This window comes from Canis lupus, chromosome 20 (genome assembly GCF_048164855.1).
Source record: "Canis lupus baileyi chromosome 20, mCanLup2.hap1, whole genome shotgun sequence".
NCBI lineage: Eukaryota > Metazoa > Chordata > Mammalia > Carnivora > Canidae > Canis > Canis lupus.
In genome coordinates, this window is record NC_132857.1 from 48,707,863 (window position 1) to 48,721,588 (window position 13,726).

General features: G+C 33.0%; 1 protein-coding gene across 1 annotated transcript in view; it reads right to left on the reverse strand.

The window, feature by feature from the left end:
- LRP1B (LDL receptor related protein 1B) overlaps positions 1–13,726 on the reverse strand; it is a 1,825,680-nt gene that overhangs the window by 983,657 nt on the left and 828,297 nt on the right. Inside the window, exon 4 of the mRNA XM_072789062.1 lies at positions 3,164–3,283. Within this exon, the coding sequence (XP_072645163.1) occupies positions 3,164–3,283 (120 nt within the window). The remainder of the gene's footprint in view (positions 1–3,163; positions 3,284–13,726) is intronic.

Genomic DNA, 13,726 nt, shown 5'->3' on the forward strand with positions numbered 1-13,726 from the left:
TTACTAATCCCTGAAGAAACAAAAAATTGATAAAACATGGTTCCTATCTCTAAGTCAAACAAGTCTAAGGAAGTATAATTTTAATTCTATGCATTGCCTTATAATAGAGGCACACTATAGTTATGATAGAAACTCAGAGAAGTCAACCTGCTTGGAATTAGAGGGAGAATATTAAGTGAAGGCTACATCCTGACTTGGATTTAAAGGATAATTTAGATTTTCTCAGATTCAATAAGAAGGGATAAGATGGAAAGGGGCATTCCAGTTAAAAAGCATGTGACATGATACTGAGATGACATAGTAGGGATTTGAAAGAAGTATAAGGGGTCAAGTGGAATAAGGGCAGATAAGGGGAAGGATTAAGAGATGGCACTGGAAAGCAGTTATGGAGACAGATAATGAAGTTATTTTTATGCTAAAGTAAAGGGTTGTACATTATATACAGGCATTGGGAAAGCATTAAGGATGAGCTATATAATCAACTTTATATTTTAAAACTAAATAAACACAAATAAAAATGGATTGGTGCATGTAGAGAAGAGATCCTGGAAAAATAATTATGTGCTAAATTCACAAAAATTGTATTTTAATCCCATTATATTTTGAACTAAGTCAGTGGTAGGGGAGATGGAGAAGAGAGAATGGAGTGAAATGTTTAAGAGCCCGAAGAGACATGTGATGACTGGATAGATGGCAATGAATGGTGCTATACTAAAATAAGAATAAGTGGTATAATAAAAATATGTATTTGGTCTTTATCTTCAGTTTCTAGCACAGAATTCCTAAAGCTCTTGCAATTTTCTTAACAATAGGAGTGTCTTTTGTTATTTAGGAGCCCCTCTGGAATGTACCTTAGTCTATGGCAATGAGGTGACTAAGGGTGGGATAATGCCAGGATGGGGGCTCCACACAGGAAAGACTAGACACATGATTCAAGGGTGGGAACTCAGCCCACCCTCTGAACACTGAGCTAAGAAAAGAGTTTACTAAGGAAAAGCAAAAATATTCCTGAGTAGTTAAGGGGCCATTTAAATTGGGAAACTGTGCATTTGTATGGCATTAATTTGCACTTTTCTCAGAATTCTTTGGCTTCATATAACAGCTTGCATTCGTGGATAGTTTGCTTGAAGTAAGTTGCTTTGGAGATAAAAAGAATAGTTTTTGAAGCTAAGTTTACAGTGATTATGAAAGAAATTAAATCTCGCATTTGGTAAAATCCAGCCCCTAATGGCAGAAATGATTCTCCTCCATTTTCACAGATTTTTCAACTTTAATTTTTTTGATTCCTATTTTAGTTTTTCTGACATGATTATGCTATCCAGAGAGCAATATGAGTAATGATTTTTGTTGTTGTTGTTCTTAGCCAGAATGCACTGCTATGACATTCATGTAACTCCACAAAATTGGCCGCAGAGGAATAGGCATGTCATTATTTATAATGCTGCCTTTCTTTTCCCTCTTAAGGACAGAAAATACCCTGGAAATACAGCTTCAGGAGAGCATAAATGATGGTCAAATCTGGCCATCCAGGAGTACAGAGAAAGTAAAAAGAGCCTTTGTTTCAGTAGTGACCTTCTAGACTGGCTGATGTGAAATTCCTTACTAATGTTTAAAAGAAGATATTGATTATGGTTATTTTTATGGATTTAATTAGGAGATTAGGGAAAAAGAGATCAATGCAGAAGGAGCTGAAAAATCCTGATTCCTATAGGATTCAGTTGCAGCAAAAGAATAAGGATGCTATGTAGGTATATTAGCCTTCCCTGTGTGAATGGAAAGAGCTGGTTTGAACTGGGAATTGCATGTATGTGTGCATGCATACAGAAGTACTATTCATATATGGTTGACTTTTGTGATTATAAGGTATCTAATGTTGCCAGATCTGATTTTTTTTTTCAGAAAGTCTGAACTTCTATATGCAATCTTCTGATTTTTAAATGTTGGTTTAAAAATAGTGTGAATCAAATAAATATACTAGTTTGGTTTGGTCAGATTAAATAGCCTCTGAGCTTGACAAGCATTTAAAAGTAAGTGTTTCTACAATATTTGTATTATGCAGAAAACAAACAACAAATGAAAAATTCAAGCCCCAGATGTACATTAAAAAGCGATGAACCTCTTCAAGACAAGAATAAGTGAACTCTGCAGACCTGAGCCTTAGCCTTAAGTCTATTACTGAGAAGATGTGTAGGACTTAAGTAAGTCACTTAATTTCTCAGGGTCTTGCTTTTCTCACTTCTGTCATTAGAATTTTGAACAATATTCTCTCTGAGGACTCTTTCAACTTTAAGATTCTATTTCTAAGTAAAACTGATAATATTAAAGCAAAGGTTTAAAGTAATTGGCAAAGCACCAATTTCTTTGTAAAATAGTCTATTAGTGGCTCTAGCAATGCAGATATTCTTTGACTTTATATATAGAGTCTATATTTTATGTTTTGTATATATAGACTCTAAGTACCATATAAAATAATGTATTATTCATATTACAGATATATCAGGTTTATATACATATTCTAGCATATATATAATAGAAGTTAATAGAATGGAGAAGCAACTTGTTCAGTATGGCCGAGGCGAGTCATTTCAGAGTAAACATGTGCTGTACAGCATTCAAAAAACGAAGAATTATGACATTAAAAATACACATAAATATTTTTATGTTCATTATTGCTGTTGGTAAAATGCAACAATAAAATGCAAATAAATTCCTGTTATTTCTAACAGGAATAAAATTTGCTAATTACCAGAATTACCAGTGCAAAAAATGAAAAAAATTATAAAGAATATTGCATGGTATTATTAACATAACTCAGTTCATAGCAGATGTCTACTATATTGCAGCTGTATAACTGGCAGGAAACATTTGGGAAGTTAAGACTGTTAAATCCAATGTTTTCATGGTTAACCTAAACTACTTCCCATCATTAACATTCCCCATATTTGACATTATTGCAATACTATTTGAAAATTGATTGGTGAAAATGCATTTTTGGTATGCTTATGTGTATGATTTATACGGGAGCATCATCTTTTAAAACTCAAGAAACAAACAAAAAAAAAATTAAACACTGTCGAAGCACATGGTAGGTGCTCAAAGATACTTTTTAAAATGTCCATTGACTAAGCCTCTCTTAAGAAAAAAAGTCACATATCCTACTTACCTCTACAGCTTCTTCCATCTTCTTTTACTTCAAATCCATCCTCACAGTAACATCTTGTACTATTTCTGACAACTGCACATTTATACTGACAATTCAGCAGCTGGCAATTGGGTAATAGTTCTGGAGAAGAAAAACAGAGACACTATGTTAATAAAACTATGCACACTTATGTCCTATTTAAATTTAAATATTGTTAAAATTTCTCAGGGTATAACCACAATAATACAGTTCTGATTGGTCTCCTTGAAAATTTATGAGAATGGCTGAGAGAAAAAATGATATCTACTCCCTCTAAAATATGTTGGCTTGTATTTATTTGAAGCATTGTTAACAAAATTTCAGATCTGTTCAGTCTTTCACTTTTAGCTTATTTTGTATGTTCAAAGTCACAAATCTTTTCAAATTCTGGTAAATTAAATTATTTCAAGAGGAAAAATGTCAACTCAGTGGTTAATTTCAACATTTATACATTTCTTATCTGACATATCAATTGATTTTCTATCTTTTGAGGACTTGTTTTGATTTATAATCCACGTGTAACCTTCATAGCAATCAATGTGAATATATTCCATTTCAATAATTTATCTTTCATTGGTGACAAAATATCAGATAAATACTGGACATAATATATTTCATTATATCTGAACTCGTTCAGAGCAAATACATCATTGAAGCAAAAGTTACCAAACCCTCAGAATAGATTAGAATTCAATATGATAAATGCATGAAACAGAGATGAAGTGACAGAGGCATATTCATTGCACAATTTCTAACAGGAATAAAATTTGCTAAACCAGAAAAATATATGGATAAAATGTGTGACTGATTTTGCTGTCTGAAAATGAAGGTATTAATGGATTGCAACAATCTCTTCTCCTGGGGAGAAAAATAAGGGTTTTGAAGATTAAAATTAAATGATTCAAGATATGTTGAATTCAAGATATGTTGATAATGGTACAAGTTTAGCTGGTGCTTCAGGAAATACATACATATATAATAAAAATATTTTAATGCTCCAATGTGGAAAAGAAAGCTAGATCATTCCAAGTAGAAAATTTGCTATCTCACTATCTAAAATATTTTCTTAACCAAATCATTTTTCCATCTCTTTCATGCAATTATTCCATGCATCTTCCCTTAAGACCCCAAATCTTTTTCCTAACGGTCACTCACATATTATGATCCTGCTTCCTACTTTTTATGAGATAATTGAAGCAATCAAGGAGATTTTCCACAGATTTTTGCTTCACATTTACCTACCTCTGCATATTCCTGTCCTTGCCTTTCAAACTTGGTTGAATTCATAATCAAAGCCCACCTCCCATCCCTGTGCACAAATCCTATCCCCTCTCACTTACTCAAGGATATCACTTCAGCCATTCTCTGCTTGCTCTCATAATCATTTTTTAAATAATTTATATTAATCAAACAAGAGCCCATCTCTCTTTGACAATTAAAAATTTACAGAATACAGTCATGCCTATTTGTTTACATATTGCCTGTGGCTGTTTTTACATTACAAAGGCATAGGTGACTAGTTATCTCAGAGACCTCTGACCCACAAAGCCTAAAGTATTTACCATAGCCCCTTACAGAAAGTTTTCTGACCCCTGTACCAGCTTGTTTTCAGCATCAAACATTCTCTTTTCCCCAACTTAAAACCAAAAAACTTTGACCTCACTTCCTCTACTAGTCACCTTTGCAAAATTCCTCTGTTCCTCTTAATAACAAAACTTACAAAAATAATACATACATTTGCTTTTCTCTGTTCCTATATTTAACCTACTCCTCGAACTTTCACTTCCACTGCTCCACAGAAACTGCTTACATAAATGTCTTTGATGACCTTGAAGTTGATAAGTGCAATGACCTTCTTTCAGTCCTCATCTTATTTACCTATCAGCAGCATTTGACAGTTAACCAATTCCTGATACACATTCATTGCATTGCTTCTAGAACTCACACTCTTGACTTTCCTCCTATTTCACAGTCCCTTTGCTGGAACATAACTACCAGTACCATAACTTGAAAGCTAGTTGTGCTCTCTTAAACTTCTAATTTCCATTTCTCCGTTACAATCAATACTTTATACTAAATTTCTTTCCCCCTTGAAATACCAGAACAATTTCTGTTTCCTTGACATAGATTCAACCAATATGCAGATCAATTATATCTAATTTGTAGGCTTGAGTTTCGGGTCATTGCTAATAATATGCTAATACAATGTTAATATTTAGGTAATGTACAAAGACCAGGAATTTGGTCTGTAAAAACACATTATTAATAGAAAATATGGAATGAATGGTTCTTTGGAAATTATGGAACTTTTGCTTTGCATTAAGGTAGCTATTTACATGTTAGTTTCCCTCACTAGTATCTATAGCTACAAAGTATAAGGCTAACATATACCAAGTTCTTTAAATATGCAATCTCTTTGAAACCCTATAACAGTCAAACCTCCAGATATTATTGTAATTTACGATTTACAGATAAGGGAACTGATGGTTGATAACTAATCCAAGATTATTCAGTAAATATATGACAGAGCTGCCCTTCAAAACAAAGTCAGTCTGCCTACAGAGCCTATATTTTTAATACTGCCTTTAGTTCCCAAAGTATAATACAGTGATGGTTAGAATATGGTGTATTTTATTTTTATTTTTCATTCTTGGTTAGTAGTGCACTATAGATAAAGTGTTTTATAATTTTTATAGGATGAATGAATCAATGAAATAGCTTAATTCTAGGATGAGGATTAACACTCTCAGGTGTCATTTCTAGTCCATTAAATTAAACTAGGTCCTAAAGATAGTTCATTTACATCTTCAAATTAGGTAATTGAGTTGTCAAATTTTGTTTGATTATGGTGGAATCAGTCCAAAATTGCCTTGAATATATATGCTACTTTAGTTCAACATTGATTAAGCACCTACTCAATGCTAAGCACTCTGCTGGGGTTCTACACATGCAACATTACTTTAGACAAATTAAGGAATTACAACATGAGTGTGGAAGTGGGTGGGGTTAGGTGGGAAGGAAAACAACGTAAACAACAATACAATTAAAAGCAGAAAATAAGAAATGCTAAATAAAAATACAAGTGACATGAGCTAGGAAGTGAAGGAATCCTCCAGTGACTGGAAATGAGCATAGATAACATGGAAAATAGTCGTGAGAAAAGTTTAATTTAAGCTGAAATTTAAAAGATAAGAAGTGTTCATTGAACAAAATTTATGGAAGTGCATCCCAGATAAAGCAGACAATATGCAAAAATAAATGAAAAGACAAGAAAGCATACAAGAAATACAATGATAAATAACTGTGTGGCTGAATCACAGCGTTTGAAGTGGTAGGAAATGGGCCTAGCATTCTTGTTTGGGGCCAAGTCAAAGTGGATTAATTCTTAAATTAAGTAGACTTTTTAGTTTTGATAATGAGAGTCATTGCTAATAATTGAGGACAGAAGTGTTTGATAGTACCTAATAGCATGGCAAAACATGAGTGAAATATCCTAAAAAGCTACCTGAAGGCCTAGACATGGCAAAGGCACACATTAAGACTATGAAGATTTATGTGAATGGATGGCCAAACACTTGAGGAAAGCAAAATGACAGTAAGTTAATAGTACCAATAAAATGAATCAAGAATAACAGGAGGACCAACAGTTTGAGGGAAAATAGTTGACTGTTTAGTTTCAAATGTTGACCAGAAAGGCCCAGAGAGACTTGAGAATTTGAGTGTATCTAAGAAGACAAGTCTGGACTGGGATGTAGCTCTGGAAGTCATAAACATAAAGTAGGAAATTAAAGCCTAAAAAGGAAAGAATCATCCCTTGTAAGGAATATTTGTAATACAAATAAACCCCAGAGAATGTTTATATGTGAAAGGCAAGCAGAAGAAGAACCATCAACAAAAAAGCCCAAGAAATTATCAAATTTATATATGGGAGAAGCTGAAAAACTTGACAAAATCCAAGGTGGAAAAAGGGTTCATGGAAGTAAGCAGAACAATAGATGTTAAATCCCTGGGGAATATTATTAAATGAACACTAAAATATATATCGGGCTTTCTAATAGGGTCAATTAAGACATTTAAAAAAGATTCCAGTGGGACAGAGAATAGAGATAAATGTAGTAGTAGTAGTAAGGAATTGGGGCAGAAAGAGGAAATAGGAAAGGTTTCTCCTAGAAAATAATTAAATATATTATGAAATAAAGAGAATAAAGATAGAGGTTTGACCAAATTTATTTAATCTGATACCTTAAAGCAGGCATGTTAGCTCAGTACCTTAAATGTATTATTTTTTTCCATACAATTTTTGAGGCCAATTCCTTGTTTGCCCTCTCAATTCAAAGTACAAAATCCACAGGCTATTGGTTACATCTTTCTGCTCTCTCCAAACTTTAAATATCTGGAATATACCTGTTGAAAATAGTTACCAACATGGGGATAATAATGAGGAGAATTGAGAAAAAATGAGAGAAATTGGGGAAAAACTGGGTATGAAAGATCAGACCTCACACATGGTTTTGAGTTTTAGGTGGGATCTAGTGGTTGAAAATAGCAAGAGACAAGGGCAACTCACTTTGTCGTTCATCAAATTTATCCTCTTTGAGAACTCATGCATGTGCAAAGAGACTGAAAGCATTTTATCAGATGAAATGGTAAATGGTGATTCTTCTAACGCCATGAAGAATTATGAAGAACTAACAAAATGCAAACTAAAATTTAAAATTTGGCTTAACTCTGGGAAAGCAATACTAATTACCGTAATGTAATCTATTTGAGCTGCTTACCATTTATGCTTAATTACATGCAACACTATAATGCTTATGTAGATAATTAAAAATGCATCAGATTAATTTTGTTAGAAAGCTTATTTGGGTAGAACAGAAATTCTGTACTTGAATTATCCGTCTTCATAGAGTGCTCTGAAGCGTGGTCATTGATTCATGTAACATTATCATTGATTTGGATCTTAGGTTAAAGTAGGAAGACTACCAGCATCTAAGGTGATGAAATATGCAAGTCTGAATCCAGATATATAACATGGTATTTGATCTGTATTTCTTAGCATTATCATAAAAGAAAAGTGTCTTTTTTTAATGAATGGAGAGGAGCTATTATTTCAGGAATCAAACTCAATTCAACTGATGAGGACTCTCCTAACACGGACTCACTCCATTCTATGGTATTTAAGGAATCTTTTCAATGCCTTTTTTTTGAAGTTGTAGAGGAGATTATAAAAATGTGAATATATCTTCCTTATCAAATGCAAGTGAACACCTTACAAGTAATGGGCAACTTTGAGGCACTAAGCTCCTAAGCCATTCTTTAACTTAGAAATAGATTTCTGGATTTGTATTATTAATAAATAGTAGCAGAGATTCTAGAAGGATAGAAAATTATTTCATGCTAAATCTTACATCTCTTTCACTACTTGTTCTTTTTTCTAAATCATGGTAGAATACTATAAGTAAAGCCTTAAGCGCTAAAGCTAGAATACCTAAGTTCCAACCCTGGTTTTATTAATTTCAGGCTATGTGAATGTGGGGGAAAAAAAAAAAAACAGCTAATGTTTACCAATCCTGTTTCCTTTTTCTGAGCAAATAAAAAGATTAATTTTCCCAGTTGACTTACATTATGTTGAGGCCATATATCTGGCACCTAGATAATGCAACATATGCGAAATTAGTGTGCGCCACTTTTTGACCTAGGCTCTAGAGCATTTTGACACTCTCCTACTCTCTACTTGTCAGCCAGCAAAGAAGCCAGCAGAAGACCCAGAGAACCTTGTGCCAATAGTCCTAAACTGAAGGGAGGCTGAAACAGCAAGCATCCACTGATGACTCATTTGGATGTTGATGTAAGTGAAAATTTGGATTTTTGATGCATTCAACCCCTGAGGTACCAGGGTTGTTTTTACATAATACTATGGTGATGGGCAGATGATATAAGTTATCTATAATTCTCTTTCCTTATCTCTAAAATGGGGATAATAATAGAAGCTACCTCATAGGGTTGTTGAGAGGCTTAAATGAGATAAATCATACAAAGTTCTTAAAACATTGCCTGACACATGCAATTCTTTGCATTATTTTTATTTTCCACTAGCATGTTACCATTTAAGTTGTAGTATTCTCATCACAATTTATATAATTTTCAAGTCATTTGGAGGTATGTTTCTTTTTATAAAAGAATGACTTTCTCTTTCATGCTTTTAATTTTGAGTGTTATACGACATTTAGTTCTAGTTTTGCCCTCAAATTACCTGTGCATCTTTTGATGCCTTTGGGGGGGTACTTTCATTCATTCATTCATTCATTCATTCATTCATTCATTCTCTTAAAGTCTTTACCTGAATGAAAAATCTCCAACAGGGGAATACTAACCATAGAAAAAGAAGATTTTTCTATACTGGCTAACTGGTTTCTATGAAATATGAAGAAGATTGCTCTCTGAAGCAATGTGCATGCATATTTAATCTGCTACATACGGATGGACCAATTAGTAAATCAGACAAGAAATTTTTATCAAGCACTTATGCTGGTTTGCATCATCTTTAGGGGTGGTTTTGCTTTTTGACAGCATTGGGATTTATAACACGTCTCCAGAATGTATGCAGGCTTAAGATTTAGGAAACACAGATAAATTTTTCTAACCTGCCTCAGAGTAAAAACAGGACAGTAGAGAAGGTGATTTGAAGCTGATAACCAGATACCAAAAATTACAAGTTTTTACTGGTAGGAGGTTTCTCCCCTCATTAGTTTATAGTTTACATAAATATTTCTAAGCCAGAGAACCACTGTTTGCCAGCTTGTATGTGTAGCCATTGGTTCATTCATGGTGCAGTCAATAGTACTATGCTGGCTACCTTTATGATCTATAATTGAACAATTCACATTGGTCACAATTCACATTGATGTATTGGACTTAGCAGGACAGTGAGAACACTACTGTGCTGTTTTATTCATGTTCTTCCAGGTTATATGTTTCTCCCTGAGAGGAAATTAGAACTTTTATTAACTCTTTGGAAATATCAAAAAATATAGGCACTTTCTAAATTCATAAGTTATCTGAGACATTATTTTACAAAATGGGATAGTGTTTAATTCCTAATTTTAGTAATCAAATCACTCCTTGAATTTGGCTTTTACAAAAATGCCACTTAACCAACAACTATAATCATAGTTATAAGGAAAAAAAAATCATTTCCTTATGTACCACATTAAAAAAGTATTTCACCCACTCTTTATATTTGGAGATTGAAAAGCTGATGCAGCTACTTACCATGCCAGACAGTCCCTCTTGTCAGCAGGACGTATGCATGACATATTTAGAATGGTGATAATTTGTGTCACATCATTCATCCTCTCACCCCTGTTTCCTTGGCCTAGTAAAATGCAGTGTGAGCCGGCTTGCAGAGATCAGGCTGCTGCTTATGACTACCAATGTGGATTTCTTCAGAATTCTTTGCTTAGTGCTAAACTACACAGTCCTGGCTTCAAATTTTCAGTGTGCTCTCATATATAAAGATACAACATTAAGGCATTTTTTGGTTATTATTTCTATTTTTGTTGTCATGGTATAAATTTACATACAAATTCATTCCTTTTATGTACAGTTCTATGAGTTTTGAAAAACACATTCAGTTGTATAACCAATACCACCATCCAGATCCAGAACAGGACCATGATCCCAGAATTTTTTCCTGTGCCCTTCTGTAGTCAACTCATTTCTCCACTGCCAGATTTGGCATCACTGGTCTGTTTTTCATCTCAATGGTTCTGTCTTTCCTACCATGTCACATAAGTGGAATCATCCAGCCTATGGCATCTTTAGTTAGCATAATGTATTTGAGACTCAGCCATATTACCTTATCTGGAGTTCCCTCCTTTCTATTCCTGAACACTCTTCCATGGTATGAATGTATTTCAGTTTATTTACCCATTTCACAAGTGGCAGATATTTAAGTGACTTTTAATTTTGAATAAAGTTGCTCTAAACATTCACATGCAATTTCATGTAAATACAGTTTAGCATTTCATTTGAGTCAATCTGAGATTGTTGGTTTATATGGTAAAATGATGTTTTACTTTATAAGAAACTATCAAATTGTTTTCCCAAGTAGCTGTTCCACTTTGCATTCCTACTACCATTATATATGAAGAATCATCCAGTTGCTTGGCCTTCTGCCCAAAACAAGTTATCATCAGTTTTCAATTTAATTTTAATTTTTAGTCACTTTATTAGGTATTTGTGATGGTACTTTATTGTGGTTTTAATTTGCATTTCCTAATGACTAATGATATTGAACATTTTTTCATATATTTTCATAGTTTTCCATTTTTTATATATTTTTCATATATTTCTCATACTTTTCATTCATATATTTTTGGTAATGTGTCTGTTCTTTCCTTTACTCACTTTTTATTAGGTTGTTTTCTTGTTGAGTTTTGAGAAGGGATATATATATAACATATATACATACATTATAATATATATTCACCTATTTAATAAATGGACATGGCAAAGCTGTCATTTCCTAATTTTAATTTTGCATGTTAATACTGAATAAGGATTTACTACTCTTTTAACAAGGAAAAGCAAAATTCTCTACAGTTTAGATGTACCATTATGAGGTGGAAGCTATAGGCTAAACATGAAGTTTGAGAAAATATTCTGTGAACTAAGTCTGGGGTTTATAACAGATTGCATATTTCTTTTTCTTTTCAATAATGTTCATGTGTGTGTACGTGTGCACTCAACATCCATTTGGTAGTTGTATATTATTCCATTTAGGGATAAACAGTAATTCAATGAGACAATTCACTGCTGAAACACATCTAGTTTATATAGCAAATATATGTTTAAAAAATATTTTTATGGGGTTCCAGGGTGGCTCGGTCATTTGAGCACTGGACTCTTGATTTTGGCTCAAGTTGTAGTCTCTGGGTCATGGGATCAAGCATGGCATGGGGCTCCATGCTTGGTGGGAGGGTGGGTCTGCTTGGAATTCTTCCCCCCTCTACCCTTCCCCTTAAAACATATACTCTCTCCCTAAAATAAATAATATATATTTATTATATATTATATATATTATTAGATATACTACATATTATATACATGTGTGTATATACATGTGTATATATATGTGTGGGGGGTGTATATGTGTGTGTATGGGGGTATACACACACAATTATTTTTTTACACTTCCTTCTATACTGATTAGGGTCCTATAACTAATTCTGACTGGAACATATGTGGACATGGTCTGTAATACATCTACATCAGAAGATTAAGAGTGCATGTCTTCTCTGCATACATATTTTATTCTCTTATTTATTATCTGGAAACGGATTTTACTGCTCTGCTTTTACTGTTGTTTTCTCATCTCCATCTATACCAGGGATACAACTTTAAGATATGCTACCATATATACCTTGAAATGTATAAATAAAAGCTAAACTAAAAAAAAAAACAAACAAAAAAAAAAAAAAAACAAAAAAAAAAAAAAAAAGCTAAACTAAAGTAACAACAGCAACTTGAGAGTATACTGCACTAATGCTAAGAGACTTTTCCATCTTATATTATGTCTACAAACCAAGGGTTTACTTAGTAAAGGAGTTCCAACTATCTGAACTCATTGGCTAACACTGAATAAAGAGCTGTTTATTATGGATCTTCAAATAAAATCATTTCTAACAATTTAGCAACTTTAGGTTCTCATTTCTTTTGAAACTCTTCACTATAGATGGCATTCAGCATTCTAAAATTCAATATGCAAAACTTTTAAAGTTTGTATTATATAGAAAATTAAAATCTAGTTACCAAGGTACAATCAAATGAGAAGAGATTAATTTATGTTATGAAAAGACAGATTTGGCTTAAATAGCCACTGACAAAATTTGCTAACTAATTAATGCATAATCTGCAGAGTTTGTACAACAAAAACAAAAATGTTTACCTAAGTTTTATCTATAAAAAGATATGAGAAGATAAAGCAACACATGCTTGTGCAAGGTTTTCTTCTTAGAACAGTATAAGGATAATGACATTACTAACTTCATTGGGATGATGTGAAGTTTAAAGACAGTGATTCAACAGAAGTGTTCAGTGTCTGACACATTGTAAATACCTATTATACATTGGCAGTTATATCATTGCCACTATAATCATCAAAAACATCTACACCAATAAAATCCAGTAATTTTCACTTCCATCTTTTATTATATGGAAGAAGAGATTAGAGATGCATGGTATCTTGAATTGTACTTTAGTTTTAATGGTGGAAAACACAGATCTATTTGTGGTATCTCTGAAGAGATACCACAACTATTGACTGGATTCTTAACCTTTCTGAGCCTTAGTTTCCAAACTAGAAAATGTCTTGATAAGATTTTATGAATATTAAGAGACACAGTAACTGTAAACATGCTTTATAAATTGGAGAGTAACATGTAAATGATGAAATTTGGACCAGCATAGGGAGAGGTAAAGGAGAGAAAGCTGATAACTCTAGGTGTATTGGATTGGTGAAGCCAAACTGTTTTTTGGCTTATA